Source organism: Panthera tigris, chromosome E2 (assembly GCF_018350195.1).
Source record: "Panthera tigris isolate Pti1 chromosome E2, P.tigris_Pti1_mat1.1, whole genome shotgun sequence".
NCBI lineage: Eukaryota > Metazoa > Chordata > Mammalia > Carnivora > Felidae > Panthera > Panthera tigris.
Genome location: NC_056674.1, coordinates 9,328,453 through 9,351,039, shown reverse-complemented (window position 1 = coordinate 9,351,039; position 22,587 = coordinate 9,328,453). Strand labels below are relative to the sequence as shown.

The following is a 22,587-nucleotide window of genomic DNA, read 5'->3' as shown; positions in this document are numbered from 1 at the left end:
ACCCACCTCTACTTTCCCTGGCTCTGTGGCCGTCCCTGTGCCTCGCTCTCTCCGTCTCTGGCTCTCCCCGTGCCCGTGCCTCTCTCCGCCTCTACTACCCCGACCTTTCCCTCTCCTCCCTCTCTCTGCGTCTCCCCTTCCCTGTATCTCCTCTTCTCCGTGTCTCTCTGCATCTTGTCCCCCCCGTCTCGGTCTCCCCATCTCTGTGTCTCCCCCTCCCGTGTGTCTCTCTCCGCTCCCGGGGTCTCCCCGGCTCTGCGCGCCCCCTCTCCCGTGTCAGAGGCCGCCCGGAGGGGCCCGCAGGCGATGCGCGGCGCCGGTGGCCCCCGCGGCCCTCGGGGCCCCGCTAAGATGCTGCTGCTGCTGGCGCTGGCCTGCGCCAGCCCGTTCCCGGAGGAGGCGCCGGGACCGGGCGGGGCCGGCGGGCCCGGCGGGGGCCCCGGCGGGGCGCGGCCGCTCAACGTGGCGCTCGTGTTCTCGGGGCCCGCGTACGCGACCGAGGCGGCGCGCCTGGGCCCGGCCGTGGCGGCGGCCGTGCGCAGCCCGGGCCTGGACGTGCGACCGGTGGCGCTGGTGCTCAACGGCTCGGACCCGCGCAGCCTCGTGCTGCAGCTCTGCGACCTGCTGTCGGGGCTGCGCGTGCACGGCGTCGTGTTCGAGGACGACTCGCGCGCGCCCGCCGTCGCGCCCATCCTCGACTTCCTGTCGGCGCAGACCTCGCTGCCCATCGTGGCCGTGCACGGCGGCGCCGCGCTCGTGCTCACGCCCAAGGTGCGCGCGACCCGCGGGGGGGGGGGCGGGGCCGGCCGCAGGGGGCGGGGCCCAGCCTGAGGGTCCGCATCTGGGCCGCAGTGGGGCGGGCGGGTGGAGTCAGAGCTAGGTAAGGGGCGGGGTTGACACGGAGGGGCGTGGTCTATACAGAACTCGCGGGCCCCTCCGGGGGACTGACCTAGGAGCAGGGTCTGAGAGAGGCCCTGCGTGGCGTGGACGGTCAGAGTATGGGGAGGGTTGAGGGTCTGCGGGAGAAGCGAGTCGGGGGGGGAGGGGGAGTGGCACCCGGGGAAGAGGCGGGGCGGGGCGGGCCAGCGAGGGCCGGGGACTGGTTACAGATAGGGACCCGCCCGGGATGTAAGCTCTGAGGGCGGGGTGGGATCTGGGATGGGCAAGGGGAGAGTCGGTTGGAAAGGAATGGGGTTCAGGAAGGGGTGAGGCCTAGTGAGGAGGCGGGGGCCAGGAAGGCAGGGAGAGGGCCAGGAAAGAGGGTACTGAGGTCAGGGACGGGCAGGGGCTTGGCCTGGAGGGCATGGGCTCCAGAGGTCGAGGTAGAAGGACGGAGCCATCCGGTGAAAGGAGGGGCAGGAGAAGGGGAGGAGTCGTTAGTGAGAGGTGGGCCGGGGAAGGTAGTCAGGGAAGGGGCAGCCGGTGAGGGGCCGGTGAGGAGCCAGGCCAGGAAGGTGGCAGGGCCTACGCTGTGGACTAAAGGGGCGGGGCCTAGACAAGGAGACAGTCGCGGAATGGGGGTTGGGCAGAGGCATGCCCCAGTTGTAAAGTGTGGAAAGAGAGAATCCGGAGGGTGGGCCTGCGAGGATGAAGGGCCACCGGAGAGGCAGGCCCAGCCGAAATGAAAGATCAAACCCAGGACCCTGCAGGGGAGAGGGGGCGGCGGCTGGAGCTGGCTGCGGCCCCGCAAAGAGGTCTGCAGCCCGAGGGCACAGGGGGACCAGCTGGAGCGGACTTCTGGTGGGAAAGGACAGAACTGGACCAAGTCTGGCGTGCGGACTGACAAGGAGAAGGGATCCGCTAAGAGGAGGAGCCTGAGAAGGGGCGGGGCCTGTTCAGGGGTGGAGCCAGCGGAACAGAGGTGGCATTTGCCGTGGATGGGGCCATCTGAGTGGGCGGAGCCTAAGTCCCCAGCAGGTCCCTGCTGAGAGGGCCGGTGGCCTTGTGACTAGGTCAGAATTACATCCTGGGATTCGTAGCTCTCTCCTGACCGGAGCATTCTGGGAAGGGCCTCTGTCCAACTTTCTTCTCTGAGACAGGAGTTGCCCAGAGATTTGCAGGCAGATCCCCTTCGAGGTGACTTCTTATGACGGCGTGGCTGCCACCTTTGTCGCCTACCGAGGGATGTGGTTCCTCCTGCCTCCGTTGCCCCTGATAAATGTGGGCCTCTCTGTTTACGGCCACCCGGGAACTGGGACCCTGCTCAGAGCCCTCTCGTTGCCTTCCGGGAAATGTAGTCCCTTCAGTATCTCTGGATGGAAGAAGGCGTGGTCCTCGCAGGGCCATCATGCCTCCACTGAATGCCGGGACCGTGACCCCCTCAGCACATCTCCACTTGCCAAGGACGAGGCCCTCTCGGGATTCTCGTTGCACGCTGGGAGGCCTCATCCCCTCAGGACAACCGCCCAAGTCTCCTACCCGTATAACCACAGGCACACGCCTGGGAAGAAAGTCCGTTTCTTGTCACTGAGGGCTGATTCTGTGCCAGGGCTGTTTTAGCTTCTGGGGAAGACAGTTATGAAAGGAAAAAAAAAAAAAAAAGATACGCCCCCTGCTGTCTTACGTAGTTTGCATTCTAACGGGGAGACAGCAAATAGCAGATGCCAAAATCTGTCCTGGAGGAAAGGTAATGACTGAGGATGGGGCTCCATTCAGTAGATGGCAGTCAGGGGAGGCCTCCCTGAGGAGGCGATAACCGAGCTGGACCTGACAAATGAGGAGCGGTAGATCCAGCGTGAAGGAGCTGGGGGAAAGTGTGCCCGAGAGAGAGAGAGAGAGAGAGAGAGAGAGAGAGAAGCCAGCTACGGGCCAAGCCCTCCAAGCTGGAAGGAACTTGATGTGTTTGAGGAAGAACAAAGAGGTGGGGGGTGGCGGGGAGGTGGGGGGTCAGAGAGGCAACGAGGGCCTGTTCGCGCAGGGCCTGTGGACCACAGTGAGGACTTTGGCTTTGACTAGAAGGTAGAATTATTGGAAGGTGTTCAACCCAGAAGGGATTTGATCCAACTGGTATTTTGACAAGATTGACTCTGTCTGGCTGCTGGATGGAGAATGGACTGGAAGATTGGGGGGGAAAAAAGTGTTAGTGGAGAGGGGTCAGGAAGCTGTTATAGTTGTCTACGCCAGAACGTGACCAACGAGGGTTGTGATAAGGCGGCAGACCAGAACATCTGTGGAAGAACAGATGACTGGGGTTATGTTTTGAACGGAGAGCCGAGAAGACTGGAAAATGGCCTGGATCAGGCAGGAGAGAAAGAGAAGGAAAGGAGAATTTAGCTTTGGGACCTGAGCATCTGGGTGAATAAGGATAGGAAGAGAGGGAACAAGTTTGAGGCCAGGGGGAAAGATCAAGATCAAAATCCTAATTTTGAGATGCCTCTGGGAAATCCAAGAGGAGAGGTTGAGAAGAAAGGGGGCTAGGTCCGTCTGAAGTCCACGAGAGAGGTGGTAACTGTATAGGAGCCAGCAACGTTCCGTCCCGGGTAGTAGAACTTTCTGCGGTGATGAAGATGGTCTATATCTGCCCGGTCCAGTCTGTCGGCCACTAGCCATGTGTGCTATTGAGAGCTTGACGTGTGGTTAGTGCAGCCAAGGCGCTAAATGTTACTTAACTTCAATTAATTGAAACGGGCAGCAGCTACCATATTGGACAGCACGGGAGGCAGTTTTTTGTTTTTTTCTTTTTTTTCAGTGTTTAGTTTTGAGAGCGCGAGCTCGAGACAGAATCCAAAGCAGGCTCCAGGCTCTGAGCCTGAGGCGGGGCCTGAACTCACGAACTGTTAAGATCATGACCTGAGCCAAACAACTGCCTGAGCCACCCAGGCGCCCTATGGAGACAGTATTTAAATGCGCGGGTCTGGATGAGATCTCCAGGGAGGGAGGACGGAGAGAAAAGAGGAGACAAGGGCACTACTGCATTTAGAATACTGAGTAACTGTCCAACAAAGGAAAAAGTCATGGAGGTAGCAGGCAAACATCAGAGAAGGGCAAATCCACCCAGCGAAGCTGCTTCCGGCTGGGAGTGACGGTACCTTCGGCACCCTCGTTGCATGCTGGGAGATGTAGTCCCTCTCGGTGGAGGCTGGGGACTGTAGTTCCCTCCCTGGATGCTGGGCGTGTCCTAGGGTGATGTGAGCTGCTGTAACAGATAAACCCCCACGTCTCGGTGGCTCAGCCCCATAGAAGGCTGTTTCTCACGCGTATAAAGTCCAAACAGGTGTTCCTGACCGCAGGGGGCTCTCCTCCAAGTGATGTCTCAGGGACTCAGGCTCCTCCCTCTTGCGGCTCTGTAATCCCTTAGGACCTCAGAGCTCTCTGCTGGGGCCTCTGCCCCGGTGCTCAGGCAGGGAGGAGAGTCAGGTGCACGGGGAGGCGAGAGAGCTTTGACGGATAGGCCTAGAACTCAGTCGCGAGGCGACACCTACCCCAGGCCCAGCTCTGTGCTCCAGCAAGACAGGCAGAGGGGTCTGGTGAAGAGCTAGGCCACCGGGGTGCCCTTGTCAGCTGCCGGGAGATGAGATCCCTCTTGACCACTGGGAACCGAAGGCCCCTCAGGGACTGCTGGGAGCTGTGGCCTCCGCACGTCACGGGGCCTGACATCCCCCTCCTCCCCGCGCAGGAGAAGGGCTCCACCTTCCTGCAGCTGGGCTCGTCCACAGAGCAGCAGCTCCAGGTAATTTTCGAGGTGCTGGAGGAGTACGACTGGACGTCCTTCGCAGCGGTGACCACGCGCGCCCCCGGCCACCGGGCCTTCCTGTCCTACATCGAAGTGCTGACGGATGGCAGCATGGTGGGCTGGGAGCACCGCGGGGCCCTGACGCTCGACCCCGGAGCGGGCGAGGCCGTGCTGGGTGCCCAGCTCCGCAGCGTCAGCGCCCAGATCCGCCTGCTCTTCTGCGCCCGCGAAGAGGCCGAGCCGGTGTTCCGGGCCGCGGAGGAGGCGGGCCTCACCGGGCCTGGCTACGTGTGGTTCATGGTGGGGCCCCAGCTGGCTGGAGGCGGCGGCTCGGGCGCCCCGGGCGAGCCCCCTCTGCTGCCAGGAGGCGCCCCACTGCCCGCCGGGCTGTTTGCAGTGCGCTCGGCCGGCTGGCGGGACGACCTGGCCCGGCGCGTGGCGGCCGGCGTGGCGGTGGTGGCCAGAGGCGCCCAGGCTCTGCTGCGTGACTACGGCTTCCTGCCCGAGCTCGGCCACGACTGTCGTGCCCAGAACCGCACCCACCGCGGGGAGAGTCTACACAGGTGAGCGGGGGGTTGCTGTAGGAGGGCTGTGGGAAGCCTCTAGAGCCGGACTACCCGCTCGCCGGCCGAGCAGCCTCGGACGGGTCGCGGCCCCTCTCAGAGCCCCGGTGTTCTCTTCTGTAAAGTGGACACAGCGGGGTCTCCTTCCTGGGGTTACACTAGATAACTTGGAAAAGAAACACCCAAGACACAGTGAGCGTGTTATTACAACAGTTCGCGATTTTCAGACGATTGTTTGTTTGTTTCACAGTGTAATGTCTCTGAAATCAATATATGCCTGACGATTGGCGGCTTCTCGCGGTTTAATTGGCAGTGCGTTTTTCTTTCCTTGTGGTACATAGAAATAATGATACATCTTAAGGATTTACTTATTTTTGAGAGAGAGCGTGCGAGCGGGGAAGGGGCAGAGAGGAGGGGTGGGGACAGAAGAGCTGAAGCAGGCTCTGCACGGACAGCAGCCAGCCCGAGGCGGGGGCTCGAACTCACGAACCGTGGCAATCGTGTGGCGATCGGCCTGGGCCGGAGTTGGACGCTCAACCGACTGAGCCACTCAGGCGCCCCGAGTTACATCTTCTACTTGCGGGCACCTCAGATGTGGTGGAATGCATCCAGAGTAGAAGCTGGATTTCAGTAACAAAATGACCCCAACAATTCAGTGCCCCAAACGAGGTACAAGTTGTTCTGTCGATCCGGAAATGAGGGGCACCTGGCTGGTTCAGGCGGTAAAGAGTGCGACTCTCCATCTCTGGGTCATAGGTTCGAGCCCCCGGTGGGGAGTAGAGATCACTTAAAAATAAAATCTTAAAGGGGCGCCTGGGTGGCGGTTAGGAGTCCGATTTCGGCTCAGGTCATGATGTCACGGTCCGTGGGCTCAAGCCCCCGCGTCTGGCTCTGTGCTAACAGCTCAGAGCCTAGAGCCTGCTTCTGATTCTGTGTCTCCCTCTCCCTCTGCCCCTCCCCCGCTCAGACTGTGTGTGTGTGTGTGTGTGTGTGTGTGTGTGTGTGTGTCAAAAATAAATAAACGTTTGAAAAAAATTAGTAAAATAAAATCTTAAAAAAAAAAAAAAATCCAGACATGAGTGTTCCAGGCTATCGCAGGCTCTGTTGTCCCAGGTGATCATTCTGGGACCCAGGACCCTCCCGCCCTGTTGCTCTGCCCCCCTTCTTTGCGGGGTCCAAGCTGCGTCCTTGGCGTGTCTGAATTCTAGTTCCTGAGAAGGAGGAAAGAGAGGAAGTGGGGAGCGAGCGATTTCCTTTTTGGGGCAAGTGCTACGGCAAGGACAAGGCATCCTTTCCGTTGGCGAGAATGACGTCATGCGCCCGGGGCTGCCTGATTGGTTGGTGACAGTGGCGTCCATGCAGATTGGTGAGACGGCAGTTCTGATTGGCTGGCGCCTGCGCCGTGCCGACTGTTAGAGTTCGAAGGTCTCTCCTGCGCGTGCCTGGGCGCTGGCCGCCGGGAGGCCTGGGAAGCGTGGACTCTGGCTGGACAGGCCAGAGGAGGACAGGGTTTGGTGGGAAACAGCATCTCCGCCGCAGGAAGTGTCGGCAATGATGAGTCTGGTGACAGAACAGTGGAAGGAGAGCCCTCTGATCCTGAAGCGAGGGCGAGGGGAGCTTAGGAAGAGGGGGTGGGTGGGGCTTAGGAAGGGGTGGGCGGAACTTAGGAAGAGGGTGGGTGGGGCTTAGGAAGAGGGGTGGGCGGAGCTTAGGAAGAGGGGTGGGTGGAGCCTAGGAAGAGGGGGTGGGTGGGGCTTAGGAAGAGGGGTGGGTGGGGCTTAGGAAGAGGGGTGGGTGGAGAAGAAAACCTAGGGGGAGTGACGTGAAGTTGGTGACTTGGGGAACAGGAGCCAGGGAGGAGGTGAGGAGAGCATCCCTCGTTCATAAATACTTACTGAGCGCCCGCTGGGAACGAGGGCTCGTGCTGGGCTCTGGGAACACAAGAGATGAATAAGCCCATGGACTTCTCTTCAAAGAACACAGGGTCCTGGAGGGGTGGCAGACAGGGACGGGATCATGACAACACGGTGTGCGGCTTGCAATCCTGGGGGTGGCGCGGGCATTGTGGGAGCGCCAGCAGGAGTTACTGTCTGAGCCAAGACATTTCGGGTTGCAGGGAGCAGAGACTCATTCAACTTTCCTGAGGGAAAAGGGGGTTTATTGGCAAGATAAACACTCACAGCAGCCCAGACGCCAGGAATTGAGGCCAATCTCTTTCTGATTGTGTCCCTCTCACTCTCTCGGTCCCTGCCTCTCCCCCCCCCCCCCCCGGCCCCTTCCCGACTTGCCACGCTCTGGTTCTCTCCTTACCACTGCTCACGCAGAATCTCAGCTCTCTGCTAACCCTCATCGTTTCATCCCATCCTGTCTACCACCCATCCCCCCTCCCCCAATCTCGCAGCCAACGTCTTCCCAAAGAAAGAATTCCATTGGCCCCAATCAGCCTTCCAAACGAGGCTGCACAGTCACGGGTCTGCGTATGGAGTCAGGGAGGTTTCCAAGACGAGGAGCTCTCTGAGCTGAGACGTGACAGTTGAATTGCTCAACTCACTCATTCACTGAAAAGCCCTTTACTGCGTAGTCTTCTGTGTGCCAAGCACTGCTTTAGACACAAGAGTACATAGTATTATTAGAATAAGGTCCCCGCTCTCATAGAGCTTACCAGCTCATAGCAGAGACAAAAACAGCGAACAGACAAGACAAGGAAGAAAACATACCAGCAGGTGATGAAACAGGTAGAACGTGATAAGAAATGCCCAGGATTCCAAGTCAGGCGAGGTCGTGTGGGAAGGTCTTTCTGTGGAGGTGAAATTTGGAGGCTAAAAAAAAAAAAAAAAAGCAGGGGGGGATTAAAGGAAAAGAGCCAACTGTTGCAAGGTTTGAGTGAAGAGAAGGGAGAGAGAGCAGCCGGTGCCGAGGCCCTCGGGCTGGAATTGCCTGTTTGGGAGCCTGAAACAAAGCCACTGTGGCTGGTGCTGAGGGCACAGGAAAATAAGGGAGGCCCACAGAGGCCAAGCGCATGTAGGGCATTTGGGCCAGGTTAAGGGGGGTGGATATGATTCTAAGAGCGGCTCGGAGTTCACCAGAAAATAGTATTCCAGGCAGAAAGATCAGCATCGTACAAAGGCCCAGAAGGGAGAAAAACTCAGGCAGGTGGCTGGACCCACAATAGCTCAGGGGGGGATGAAGGCAGGAGAATTAGGGGTTGGGGGTGATGAGGCTGGGGAGGTAGAGGGGGGCCAGGCCATAAGGGCCTTGAATGCCAGGTTGAGAGGCCGGACTTTGTTCTGGAGCACTGGGGAGCCATGGGGCAGGGGTCCAGGAAGCCCGGGGCGATGGAGAGGAGGGACGAGGGGGGCAGGAAGGTGGCACTTGGGGACTGATGGCCTGGGCAGGGGGAGGAGGGGGTGTGAGGATGGCCGTTGAGGGTCTGGTGCAGTGACCAAGGCCCTGTGGCAGGCGTTCACGGTACAGGTACCATTGCATAGTGAATGGGGAGTCCCGAGACCCTCTGGGGCTTCCCCCAGAGGAAGGGACACTTGAGCTGAATCTTGAAGACATAAGAATCAATCAGGGTGAGAAGGGACAGAAGAAACATTTTCCAGGCAGAGATCACAGCACCTACAGTGGTCTAGAGATAGGAAGCCACTTGATACGTTTGGGGGACACTTTGTTGTTGTTGTTAAATTTATTTATTCCTGAGAGAGAGAGCATGAGCAGGGGTGGGGCAGAGAGAAAGGGAGAGAAAAAATCCCAAGCAGGCTCCTCACTGCCAGTTCAGAGCCCAGACTCAGGGCTCGAACCCACGAACTACGAGATCACGACCTGAGCCGAAATCAAGAGTCAGACGCTTCACCGACAGAGCCACCCAGGCCCCCCTGGGGGACACTTTGCATTCAGTGTTAGTGGGGCGCAAAAAGGGCTCAGGGCGGAAAGAATTTGAGGGTAGGAAGGGATCAGAGATGCGTCTGCACAGGCAGGTGGGGCCAGAATACACAGGGTCTCTAAGAGGACCTCAAACTCAAGCGGAGGGTCTGGAACCTTGTTCAGGGGGCACTGGGCAGTGAGCAGAGAGAGAACAAAGAAAAAGAAGACTTGGGTGTTCGGGATCTGGGGGGAGAGACTCCAGCCAGGGGCTGAGGCTGGTCCATAGAAGGGATTTTTCTCTGCCTTCACCCGCCTAGGGCCAGTCCAGGTACCCACATGTCCCCTCCCTTCCTCCTGGGCAGGTACTTCATGAATATTACCTGGGACAACCGGGATTACTCCTTCAATGAGGATGGCTTCTTGGTGAACCCCTCTCTGGTTGTCATCTCCCTCACCAGAGATAGGACTTGGGAGGTGGTGAGTCCCAGCCCCAACCTCAGGCATGGGAGAGGGTCCGGACTCCTGGGCACTGAGGGAGAGGGCGTGGGGACCCAGATGCCTGGGTCCTGGCAGAGAGAAGGGCTGAGGTCCTGGATTCTGGCCTCTGAGGGAGGGAGGAGCCTGGACTTTTAGGTCCTGGGGCGGGGGGGGGGGGGATAGTGGGAGCCTAGACCTGTGGGTTCTCAGGGGGCCCAGACTCCTGCATCTAAGGGAGAAGGAGCTGGGAGCCTGCGCTCTGAGGAAGGAGGGCTGTGATGGGCAGAACATTCTGGAAAGTACCCTCCACCCCCGGAAGGAAGCCTGAATCCCCTTCTCTTGGCCAAGGTGGGCAGCTGGGAGCAGCAGACTCTCCGCCTCAAGTACCCGCTATGGTCCCGCTACGGCCGCTTCCTGCAGCCTGTGGATGACACACAGCACCTCACCGTGGCCACGCTGGAGGAGAGGCCCTTTGTCATTGTGGAGCCCGCCGACCCCATTAGTGGCACCTGCATCCGAGACTCCGTGCCCTGCCGGAGCCAGCTCAACCGCACCCACAGGTGACAGCCCGATCTCCAGGAGTTCCAGTTTCAAACTCCCTTGAAGCCCGGCAGCCCTGGCCCCAGCCCCCTCCTCCCTGGGCACTCAGCCCAGTCACCTTGGACCAGTCACGGAACTCCTCCGAGCCTCAGTTTCCCCAGAAAGCGCTAGCCAGAGTTTTAGCTGCTGCTTGGCTCTCCCTCCACACCCTCACCCCATGGGGGAGTCTGGAGTGGGGGGTCCCCGGCATCCCCAAGCCTGCTCGCTCCCCCGCAGCCCTCCCCCGGACGCCCCCCGCCCAGAAAAGCGGTGCTGCAAGGGCTTCTGCATCGACATCCTGAAGCGGCTGGCGCAGACCATCGGCTTCAGCTACGACCTCTACCTGGTCACCAACGGCAAGCACGGAAAGAAGATCGACGGCGTCTGGAACGGCATGATCGGCGAGGTGAGGCGGGGACGCGGTCCGGGGAGGAGCCGGGCTGGGGCGGGACCAAGGCGCTAGAGCCCTGGGGCCGGAGGGGCGTGGCCCGAAGGAGGGAAGCCGGGCTCGGAAGGGGCGGGGCTGGCCCCCGAAGAGCCCCGCCTCGGCCGCGGGGCGGGGCCACGAGGAGGGACGCGACCGCGAAAGGGGCGTGGCCAGGAGGGCGGCACCCTGAAAGAAGGGGGCGGGGCCGAGGGGGATGCCGCCCAAATCCGGAGAGCGGGTTCTCGGAGCCTCACGGGGCCTGGGGCTACCTCCTCCCACTCCCGTTCCCCGCCTCTCCCCTCCGCCTTTCGTGCCCCGCTCTGCGTCCCCCTCATCCACTCTCCTAACCCTCTCTGTCCCCCTGTCTCTGGTCTCCTGGGGCCGGGCTTGCCCACCATCCTCCTCTATGTGCTTGAGCCAGCCGGGTCCCTTCACCCCCTTCCTCGCCCTCACCCCAGGTGTTCTACCAGCGCGCCGACATGGCCATCGGCTCCCTCACCATCAACGAGGAGCGCTCCGAGATCGTGGACTTCTCTGTCCCCTTCGTGGAGACGGGCATCAGTGTGATGGTGGCCCGCAGCAATGGCACCGTGTCCCCCTCGGCCTTCCTCGGTGAGCCCGGGGCCCTGGGACGGCGACACTGGGGCAGCTGCGTGCCCGGGTCCCATCCTGGTGTTGCCTGTCCCCGCGGTGTGACTGGCCAAGTTGGCATGGCTTCTGAGCTTCGGTTTCCCAGTCTGTAAAACGGGAGAAGCCATCTTACCACGAGGCCCAGGACACTGGAGCTTCAGGAACCTTCTCTGGCACATTCTCTTCAAGGCCCTGCGCCTTGCATTCTTGGAGTCGTAATTCTGTATGGTTTTTTTTCTTAAAGACACCCCTCCAAATTGTATAAGCTTCAGGCCCCACAAGCCCCAAGTCTTCCCCTGTATATGCGATGAGGAAAAGAGATTAGCTTGGTAATGGCACATAGTAAGCGCTCGATTCACTTATCGGTGTTCACTGCGTACCTATCATGTGCCGGGCTCCGGGGCTGCACGCAAATCCCTGTCCTCTAAGAGCTCTTGGCCTCGTGGGGAAGACAGACAATAATCTCTTAAACGGATCCATGGGACGAAATCACTGTAGGTGGTGATGAAGAGGATGAGAAACTAAGCCAGGGGAAGAGTTGGAGGGGTACAGGCTCGGTGCCATCAGGGGAGGGCAGGAGGGCCCCTTTAGGCAGGTGACTCGGTCCTGTGGAGATCTGGCTGGAGAACGGTTCCAGGCAGAGGGAGCAGCGGGCAGAGACCCCAAAGGTGGGAATACGTGTAGAGTGTTTGGGAAACGGAGCGAAGCCTGTGTGGCTGGAGGTGGCCGTGAGAGGGTGGGAGGCGAGGACCGAGAGGGAACAGAGTGGATGATGCAGGGGCCTTGGTGGCTCTGGTAGGAGAGTGGGGTTTCACTCTTGCTGTGACAGCCAAGGTTTTAACTACAGGTGATGGGGGAGGGGGCATATGATCAGATCTAGGCTTATAAAACATCCCACTGGAGGCCCTGTGGAGGCCGGAGGCCCCCGGGAAGGCAGAGGTCCGTGCAGAGCGGTGGTGGGTGTGGGATAAGAAAATGGCAGTGGGGGTGAGACAAGGAAGGAACCAGTCCTGGGATGCGATTGGGAAGCTGACACCCAGCGGGTTGGTGGCCTTGAGGCGCACCGGGTCGGGATCTCACTGACCGAACTGGGAGACAACAGCAAGAAAAGTGCACATCGGGCCAAGGGCAGCAGGGCACGTCAGTTCTCTCTTGCTCTCTGAAGTCTGGGCAAAGCTCCTGGGAGCAGAAAGGCCGGGAGACAGCACAGCTCTTCCTTTGTGTTTCGTTTCTGTGTATTTCCCCCGACAACGTCTCCGTGGCCTTCTCTTTGCACCAAGGTCCCTGCGGGTACACCCTGAGAGGCACATGGGGCCCCTGCTTCAGCAGGGAAGTGACAAGGTCGTACTTGTGCGCCACCACGTTGCCCAGCGGAGGCAACAAGAGCGTTCCCGGATGCCGCAGTGACAGTCCGGGTGGTGACCCTGCTGTGACAGGGGCAGTGCTGGCCGCTTGCACTTGGCCCAGGGAGGTCAGATCACCTGGTAGGAATCTCGGGGAAGTGGCGATTTGGGTTCATTGTCGGTGAAACCTCCCGGAGGCGGTGTGAGGAGGAGACGCACGGATGCGAGTTTGTCTGGTAGGTAGGTCAGGGTGGTGCCCCTGTCAGGGGAGCGGTGGAGACAAGGCGGAGAGGGCGAGGCTCATTCTGGAACTGTGAGTTCTGGCCGGTTAAAGCAGTGGGTTGTTGAGAGAGTGATCATGCCGGAAAGGAGCGTGGAAGCGAGGCTGAGGGGCGGTGACTTTGTCACGGAGGCGCTGGGGAGCCACAGAGGGCTATGGGCAGGGGGGAGGCCAGGTCACCGCTGGGTGCAGAAGGATCCTCTAGGGCTGCAGGGGCCGGGGAGGGGGGTGGTGGCTGGAGAGGGCAGACAGGGGACATGGTCCAGGGGAGAGAATGAGGTCTGAGCTTGCTGGCTGAGGGAGTGGAGACGGGGGCTGAGTTGGGGGGCAGGAGTCGGGGGGACAGGCTGTGGCTGGTGAGGGGGAGGGGGGAAGGGTGTGCAGCTGGCAAATGGCGGGGGTTGGACTGGATGGATGGCGGGGCTCCCAGGATGGGGGGCCTGGGCGTTGGCCTCAGTGTGAAACCTGGTAGGTGGCCAGGTGGAGACTCGAGGCTCAGGAAACAGTTTAGGAGACCGTTTATTTGGTGGCAGAAGCCACAGAAGAGGTTGAGGTGGCCGTCTTTGGGAGACACTCTCCCAGGGGTCTGGATGGGCGCCGAAACGGTCCCTGAGATGGAGAGCCTGGGCAGGGGACAGAGCAGGACAGGGTCAGATCTCTGACGCACCGTGTTCTCACGTCTGTGGTCCCCCAGTCCTCGGCTTGGCCAAGTCATGACCCCACACCCCCTTGCCCCCAGAGCCCTACAGCCCTGCCGTGTGGGTGATGATGTTCGTCATGTGCCTCACTGTGGTCGCCGTCACCGTTTTCATCTTCGAGTACCTCAGTCCCGTCGGCTACAACCGCAGCCTGGCCACGGGCAAGCGTGAGTCCCCTTCCTCCATCACCTCCGAGCACCCGGACCGCAGATAGAACTACATTTCCCAGCAGCCCCTGGGGGGGGGCGGGTAGAGTGGCGGCCTCTGGAGGTGCCAAGAGGCCTTGGGGGCCGCTGGGAATTGTAGTTCCTTCTGCTCCCTCATGGAGTAGAAGGGATTTGGGGTCCATGGTCCCCTCCTGGCCCCCTGCAGGCCCTGGAGGCTCAACCTTCACCATTGGGAAATCCATCTGGCTGCTCTGGGCCCTGGTGTTCAATAACTCGGTGCCCGTGGAGAACCCCCGGGGGACCACCAGCAAAATCATGGTGCTGGTGTGGGCCTTCTTCGCCGTCATCTTCCTCGCCAGCTACACAGCCAACCTGGCCGCCTTCATGATCCAGGAGGAGTATGTGGACACCGTGTCTGGGCTCAGTGACCGAAAGGTGTGTGGCGGGGGCAGGGGGAGGGAGGGGGCGGGGGCGGGGGAGGGGGGCGGGAGGGGGGAGCTGGCTGGGATGGGAGGTCAGGTCCGAGTTTGGCCGCCGGGAGGTCAGGGAGGATTCCTGGGAGTCTTTTCCCGGAGAGAGTTCCAAAATGGTAGAATCGAACGTTCTGGAAGAGAAAGGTTGTGTTTCTATTTAAGTGTTCCCAGGAGGAGAGAGTGTCCCTAAACGTCCTGGGGTGGGGGTGGGGGGCAGCAATGCCAAATGGGCTATTCTAGACCAGTGCCTCCCTCAAACCGTGAGGAAGGGGGCTAATCTGTGACCTTTTCCCGGTGTAGATCGGTGTTTTTGTAAGACACCATAGAAACGAATTGTGAGAAAAGAAACATAAAATGGAAAAACCAAGACGCGCCGCATTCAAACCCCAAGTTTTACTCAGTTTCAACAGACGTAACACCATTCTGGCCAATCGGTCTGGGGGCACGGCACCGGGCGGGCTCAGTCGGCAGAACGTGCGACTCTTGATCTCGGGGTCGTGAGTTCGAGCCCCACGTTGGGTGTAGGGTTTCCTCCAAAAATACATGCATAAATAAACTCCTCTCCAAAAAATTGCTTTTAGTGCTCCCTCTCTCGAGGTCTGTACTTCACCTCATCACCGATCACAGTTTGTTTGGGGGCTGGTGAGATACAGAGCACGCTTGGAGACCCGAGTGGTTAGCTGACCTGTTAGAACCTATCGTGACCCATTAGAAGGCTGAGAAATCAGTTCAGTGGATTCCAACAGCTTTTTTTTTTTTTTTTTTTCTGAACACGTAATGTTTGCATCTTTGCTTGGGTCATATACGCACTTGACGTTGGGCCAACACACACCTGTGTGGCTACGTCTGTTGTTAAAAGAGTGAACTGTTTCTGAACGGATGGGTACATAGCAACCGCCTCCAGCCCCCCCCCCCCCCCCCCCGCCCTGTGCCAAGCGCCTGCCCCTGGGACCTCCCATGATCCAGCAAGTTAAGGGTTAATGCCTGGCACGTCAGGGGCCTCTGGGACCCTTCTGGAACTCTGGAGCCAGTGTCTCTTCTGATCCGGCCATGCTGGCTGTTAGAGATTCCCACAGTACTCCTGATCATGTGTACGTATACGCGTGTGGACACACATGCACGCGTATCTGTGGCGACCTGCGGATGTGTCTGCTGGGTTGGAGTCGAAAAGGGTCGTGGTGAGCGAGCTTGAGAAACGCTTCTGGACCGGGGCGCCTGCCAGATGGCCGGCGTCCCCCAGAACAGAGCGTCTGGGTCAAGGATGTCCTTGACCCAGATGGCCCCAGGGGGGCGCCCTAATAACTTCCCATTCCGCCCTAGTTCCAGCGGCCCCAGGAGCAGTACCCGCCCCTGAAGTTTGGGACGGTGCCCAACGGGTCCACGGAGAAGAACATTCGCAGCAACTACCCGGACATGCATAGCTACATGGTGCGCCACAACCAGCCCCGCGTAGAGGAAGCGCTCACTCAGCTCAAGGCAGGGTCAGCGCAGACTCGGGCTGGGGGGAGGGGGGGGGCGGGGGGCCGCCGGGGGCCCTGAGGCTGCTCCGCGATAGCGAGGGGCGGGGGGGGGGGGGGGTCGTTCATCAGCCTCAGAGGTCAGCCAGGGGTGGGCCAGCTCGGAGGGCAGAGGTCACGGACGGTGGGCGCGAGCTCCCCCTTCCAGAAGTAGCGTCCTTGTGGTGTTTTCAGAGATCTAGTAGCCACACATTCTGGGGCCAGACTGCCAGGGTTGAAATCCTGGCTCCGGCTCTTCCCGGCTGTGTGACCTCGGGCCAGTTACTCGACCTCTCTGAGCCTCGGTTTCCCCCTCTGTAAAATGGGGATAACAAGAGAACGCGCCCGTCAAGTTGTTATAAGAATGATTATGGTTCCCATTATCGGTTAGTATAATACATTATTTAGTAGTACTGCTGGGCACACTGTGGGTGTTTGCTGTTATTATTATTATTATTTTCAGTATGATCATTAGACCTGAACTCGCCGGAATCCGTACTTGGATTAGTGTTTCTTTTCTTTTTTTAATATAGATATTTTTTAACTTCAGCCTCCCAAATCACAGGGATAAAGTTAAGTTCAGGCTCCAAAGTACAGACCAAGGTTCTAACAAAGCTGGGCACAGTAAGTGTCCTCCCTGTTCCTCCTCGATTGCGTTATTCAAAGTGCATATATTTCCTTAGCCCCTAGTCTATGCCAGGCTAGTGAAGAAACAGACCATAATCCCGGCTTTGGGGGAGCTTAGAGTCCAGAGATGGGAAATGAACCAGAAACACACAAATAGAGAAATCAGTATGATTGCTGCAGAAAGTGCGGGTGAGTTAGGGCGCGTCTGAATTGGGACACATTCACCAAGGTGTTCAGGGCGGGCCTCTCGGAGGAGGTGACCGGAGCAGAGCCCCAGAGGACGTGAGGGTTAGCCAGGTGGACTTACGGAGGCAGAGCCTTGCAGGCAGAGGAAACAGGTTGTGCAAAGGGCCTGAGACAGGAGTGGTCTTGTGGCTGTAGGGCAGAGAGCTGACCGAGGGGAAGATGAGAGTGAGACGCGGGTGTGGGACCTGAGGCTGAGGTCAGGGCTGGGTTTTCTTCGAAGGGCAGTGAGAAGCCATGAAGAGGGGGGAATTTAGGCAGGGGAAGGGCGTGATCTGATTTCTGTTTGCAAATGCCCCTTCTGGCTGCCCTGTGGCCAATGGATGGTCGGGCATCAGCGGGACCAGGGTGGAAGCTATCGCGTCCTCTGGATCACCGTCCCCAAGGCCCACCCTCTGCTCACCCCTCCAGTAGCCACTCCTAACCGAATCGTTTTTTACCGCTCTGTCTCGATTGAAATTTTTGAAAAGAAAGCTAACCGGTCCGGTTGAAGGAAAATGTTGGGTACGCATCGCAAAGCGGCGGGGAGGGGGGTTGGACTCTCAGAACCAGTTGCAGACAGGAAACCGAGGCTTTGTGAGAACGTGCAAGTCATTCGTTCCTTTTGAAATGTTTTAAGGAACACCACCTCTGTGCCAGGCACAGTTCCTGCACTGGATAACAATAGACAACACAAGAGGTAAGTTGCATGGATCGTTAGGAGTAAACAGACAGAGGTGTCTTTTTCTCTCTCAGTAAGAAGTCCAAGGCGGGCATGACAGCTCAAAGATACCGTCAACGATCCCAACCCTTTCCACGTATTCGTTCCGCCATCCTTCCAGCCTAGACCTTCTTGCTCACTGTGATTGCCTCATGGTCACAAGATGGCTGCTGCCGCGCTGCAGCCTTCGTTCCAGGCGAGAAGGCGGAGGAAGCACGAAATTGTGGAGGACTTCCTCCCGGCAAGGCCTTGCCTTTTTAGTGGGGGGAGAGTTTGCCTTTCTGGGGGAACTTCTGGCTGTTTCGCGGGCGTGTGCCAGATGGTCACTCCTAGCTGCAGAGGAGGCTGGGAAACTGAGTGCGTCAGCCTTCGGGCCGCCGTTGTAGACGATGGCAGAGGGAGAGGTCGCAAAGGGAGACTGTGCCAGCCAAGCCGTCCGCCGGAGTCCTGCCCTTGTGCAGTTTGTGTTTTGCCACCGAGAAGCCTCTCCCGTGTATCTTTTCCTTCTCAGGGGCTCTCCTTCCGCCGTCTGTCTTGACCCCTGGGGGGGGGATCACAAGGTCTCTTGTCTCCACCTCTGCCTGTGTCCCCTCGGGGCTTCCTTCCCCTGCAGACCTCTCACTTCTGATACCGAGAACGGGAGCACCTTCTCATGAGTCACCTCTTCTTTCTTTCCCCTCCTGTCTCTTCACTGCTGTTCTCTCTGCCCCACGCCCCACCCCTGCAGAGATCTGTCCCCCCCTTCTCCTTCACCCTCCCCCTTGAAGCACCACGAACTCGAGGTGTGTTGGGTAACAGGCTTTTCTTTTTAAACCGAGACTTTGGGGGCGCCTGGGTGGCTCCGTCGGTTAAGCGTCCGCCTGTGGGTTTCTGCTCAGGTCATAATCTCCCGGTTCGTGGGTTCGAGCCCCATGTCGGGTTCTGTGTTGGCAGCATGGAGCCTGCTTGGGATTCTCTCTCTCTCTCTCTCTCTCTCTCTCTCTCTCTCTCTGCCCCTCCTCCACTCGCACTTTATCTCTCTCAAAATAAATAAGTAAGCTTAAAAAAAAAGTCGGGGCGCCTGGGTGGCGCAGTCGGTTAAGCGTCCGACTTCAGCCAGGTCACGATCTCGCGGTCCGTGAGTTCGAGCCCCGCGTCAGGCTCTGGGCTGATGGCTCAGAGCCTGGAGCCTGTTTCCGATTCTGTGTCTCCCTCTCTCTCTGTCCCTCCCCCGTTCATGCTCTGTCTCTCTCTGTCCCACAAATAAAAAAAAAAAAAAACGTTGAAAAAAAAAAAATTAAAAAAAAAAATATTTAAAAAAAAAAAAGTACAAACAGAGAGGCTAAACAAGTTCAAGGTCAGAATTCCGCCCTGGAGAGAACCCGACTCCTTGTCCCCCCACATGAATCTGTTTCCTTGCCTTCCGCATCACCTCCATCCCTCTCGCATCCCTTGGCTCCTGGCCCTGCGTCCCTGAAACTGCTCACATTGTCATCTCTTCTCTGACGGATCCTCCTCCCTCCCTCTTGAAAGGTCCTGGTGATTACAGTAGGTCCGCCCAGATAATCCAGGATAATCTCCCCATCCCGAGATGCCTCATTTAATCACATCTGCCATATTCGCGGGTTCCAAATATTAGGGTGTGGGTATCTTGGGGGGCATTATTCTTTCTACCCCCAGTTCTCAGAGCATAATCTCTCTCCAACCGGAGGTGTGGATTCTGCGTGGGCACAACTCCTTGGCCCCAGGGACCCCTCTGGCAATAGGGGGTGGGGCGGGGAGAGTCCTCAAAAGCAGGGGGCCCAGAACAGCACTCCCTTGCCTGAGGTCTGAGGGGTGTGTTGAGTTTGGAGAATCATGGGCAGAGGTGTTGGGACACAGAATAGCACAGGAAAAAAAAAAAAGAAAAGTTTTAAAAATTTTTTTTAATGTTTATTTATTTTTTAGACAGAGACAGAGGGTGAGTAGGGGAGGGTCAGAGAGAGGGAGACACAGAATCTGAAACAGGCTCCAGGCTCTGAGCTGTCAGCACAGAGCCCCACGCGGGGCTCGAACTCACATACCGCGAGATCATGACCTGGGCCGAAGTCGGAGGCTGAACCGACTGAGCCACCCAGGCATCCCTTTATTATTTTTTTAAACGTTTATTTTCGAGAGAGAGAGGGCGTGAGAAGGGGAGGGGCAGAGAGAGAGGGAGCCAGAATCTGAATCTAGGTTCTGCCGTGTCAGCACGGAGTCCCGTGTGGGCCGCGAACTCACAAACGGTGACATCATGGCCTGAGCCCAAGTCGGGCGCTTAACCAACTGAGCCACCCAGGCGCCCCCAGGGGTGTTCAACAGCCCTGATCGTACAATCAGACGGCCCTGGCTTGGAATGGGAGCTACCCCTTACTTGCCGTGGGCCCTGGGCCAGTCAACTCAGCTTCTGAGCCCTAATTTTTGCCTTCATAACATGGAGTCAACAATCCCCCCGGGGTTACAAAGTGGCTCTGGGAAACGGAGACGCCAGGAACCAAGATTCCTGTCCGCCTTGTCGGTTTTGTCCTCTCAGGGGCCACTGGCTCTCATCTCAGGCTCTCTGCACAGATCTTGGCTTCGGCTGTGCCCACGGACGCTGTATGGCCCCCAGTTTCCCTGCAGGTGTTCAGCTCCAGGGTCCGGCGGGAGCCCTGGCGCCGCCTCGGTTCAATTTCACGGCTCGGCTAGTGAGAATCCCGCCGGTCCAGCGAGGAGTCGGGTGCCCTTGGCCGGGCCAACCGGCAGCGGCCAGGGTGGGACCTGGTCACGTGGTTCCGGGCCGCCACGCCCCTGCGCCGCTCAGGTTCTCAAAGATGAACCTCGGGGAACCTGCTGGCAAACAAAATCTGGTGCTCATTTCCAGAACGCGCTTCCTCCACCGGCCTCCTGCTTTTCCAGGGGGTTTCCTGGTGGACCCCTCAGCACCCTTCCCAGGGCTCCCCCATCTGGAAGAGAGCCCCTGTCTCTGTGCCCAGCACGACCGCCTGTCGCCTTCACATTCCCTAGCTTCTTGAACAAAATTTCCCTTCCCCCCAACTGTCTTTGAACCTCTCCTTAACGGTATTCTTTGCCTGACACTTGCTTGTTGTTAAAACTAAGGTAGAGGGGTACCTGGGTGGCTCAGTCAGTTCAGGTCACAATCCCATGGTTTGTGAGTTCCAGCCCCACTAAAGGCCCCCTGCTGTCAGCCCGGAGCCGGCTTCGGATCCTCTGTCTCCCTCTCTCTCTGCCCCTCTCCCGCTTGCGTGCACCTGCTCGCTCTTCTCTCTCTCTCTCTCTCTCTCTCAAAAATAAACAAACATTAAAAAAATAATAACAAGGTGGAAAGAGAAGCGCTCTCCCCCACCCCTCCTTAACCTTTGTGTATGATTCCAGGAGTTTCTTCCTGCCTTTTTTTTCCCCCCTAGAGCAGAGCTGGGGAACCATACGCGCAATTTAAATGTTTCTATCGGCCACACTCGAAGAAACGGGATAGTAATCTTAGTGATGTTTACCCCAATATCCCCCATATGTTCTTTCCATAGTAATATGAAAATCAATGGCCACAAAACATTAATGAGATGGGTTCTTTTTTTTTTTTTCCGTTTGGGGGCTTTGAGGCGTGTTAACACGCACAGTTGCCTCTGAGTTTGGAGTCGCCACATTCCCAGTGCAAAAGAGTGACACCCGACTAGTGACTGCCATTCTGGACAGTGTAGGTCCAGAACACTTTTGACCTCTTTTTTTTTTTTTTTTTAAGTTTATTTATTTATTTATTTATTTAGTAATCTCTGCATCCAAGGTGGGGCTTGAACTCACGACCCCGAGATCAAGAGCCGCGCCCTCTTTGGAGTGAGGCAGCCAGGCGCCTCTTTTTACCTCTCTTGTTGTTCCATTTTCTTCCCTTCCTTTTCCTCCTTCGTCTCCTCCTCGGCGTCCTCTGTATTTTATTTTACTTTTATTTTTATTTTTGAGAGAGACAGAGCGTCAGCGGGGGAAGGGCAGAGAGAGAGAAAAAAAACCACAGAATCCGACGCAGGCTCCAGGCTCCCAGCTGTCGGCGCAGAGCCCGACGTGGGGCTCGAACTCACGAACCGTGAGATCGTGACCTGAGCCAACGGAGCCCCGCAGGGGGCCCCTCCTCTGCCGCCCTCTTGCTCCTCCTTCTCTGGAACTTGTTCCTGCTTCCTCCTCTCCTTTGCTCGCTCCACCCCCGGAGGTCATGCAGGGTCTCCCCGCCCCCTTAGGATCGCTGGAACGTTGGCTCCAAACTCCCTTCCCAAGAATCCTGCAAAGTCCGGTGCTTCTCAGGGTCACTCTGGCGGATTTAATTCGCTTTCTGGAACATCTCGCCGGCCCGAGCGTATCTTCCCAGCTCCACAACCTATCGACCCAAATCGGAACCCACGCCTCCCCCGAGTCCCCAGAAAAGCCCGCCCCACCCCTCCGCGCTGGCCTCTCAGCTCCGAATGTCTAGGGCTGGGACCCCGCTCTCCTCCGGAATTCGAGGCGCGCTGCCGCCCGCTGCTGGGAAGTGTTTCCTGGCCGCGTTAAAAGACGTAAAAAGAAACGGGTGAAATTAATTTTAACAGTGCGTCTTACTTAACCAGGTATAGTCCAAATATTGCAACGTGCGATCAGTACGGAAATGGTTGGGACCTTTTACATAATCCCCCCCGCCCCGCACCCCCGCAAGAAGCCGGGGTGCGTTTTACACTCAGCGCATCTCAGATCAGACGCGCCGCGTTGAAGGGCCCAGAATAGCCACGCGGCTTGTAGCTACCGTATTGGGCCCGCCGGGCCTACATCACGTAAATGCAGATTTTCCTAGTGAACCTTAGGAGCAAGCCCTGGGCCCCACCCCGAGCCCCCTGGGACTTTCTCCCTTCTTTACTCACCCCCAGGGTATCTGACCCAGCCAGCCAGCCGACTCATCGCGCCCTCTCCCCTCTCCTAACCATTGGTCCTCAGCCCCTCCCTCTAGGGAGCCCCCTGGGGATTCGAGATCCTCTCCCTCTGTTCTACACCGCGGGGCGGTCTCCCCGGGCCCTGCCTACTTCCGGGGGGCTTGAGGCCCCATTCCTTGGGAATCAGAGGCATTGCCTTCCTCTTGGACTTATCCACGTATGCCTCTGGTCGTCGGTCTGTTTCCTCGGGGAGCAAGAATGCAGTGACTCAGGGGGACCCCGTGTCCAGAGAATCCACTCGGTTCCTGAGTTTTGGAGAGCAGCCCCATCTCAAAAAAAAGGACTCCAAATCTATCCCACCCCTGACTTCGGACCAGGATAGACACCTGTTTTGTTTTGTTTTGTTTTGTTCACCCAAATGTCAGCCACAACCCCTGCCCCCCAACAACCCCCTCCATTGCT

General features: G+C 58.3%; 1 protein-coding gene and 1 long non-coding RNA gene across 2 annotated transcripts in view; one reads left to right on the top strand and one right to left on the bottom strand.

Moving 5' to 3' along the window:
• The first annotated feature begins 207 nt into the window (after positions 1-207).
• The window catches only part of GRIN2D (glutamate ionotropic receptor NMDA type subunit 2D), a 34,059-nt gene continuing 11,679 nt past the window's right edge, over positions 208-22,587 (top strand). The window contains exons 1-9 of the mRNA XM_042970081.1: positions 208-771; positions 4,616-5,235; positions 9,465-9,579; positions 9,928-10,139; positions 10,396-10,564; positions 11,044-11,197; positions 13,578-13,703; positions 13,909-14,138; positions 15,497-15,657. Coding sequence (XP_042826015.1) covers positions 307-771; positions 4,616-5,235; positions 9,465-9,579; positions 9,928-10,139; positions 10,396-10,564; positions 11,044-11,197; positions 13,578-13,703; positions 13,909-14,138; positions 15,497-15,657 — 2,252 coding nt within the window. The 5' untranslated portion in view covers positions 208-306. The remainder of the gene's footprint in view (positions 772-4,615; positions 5,236-9,464; positions 9,580-9,927; positions 10,140-10,395; positions 10,565-11,043; positions 11,198-13,577; positions 13,704-13,908; positions 14,139-15,496; positions 15,658-22,587) is intronic.
• Positions 6,297-8,378, bottom strand: LOC122234275. The gene is made up of 3 exons (XR_006212038.1): positions 7,953-8,378; positions 7,131-7,375; positions 6,297-6,795 (listed from the first exon to the last, which is right to left on the bottom strand). It is a non-coding gene; the product is annotated as an uncharacterized LOC122234275 (long non-coding RNA).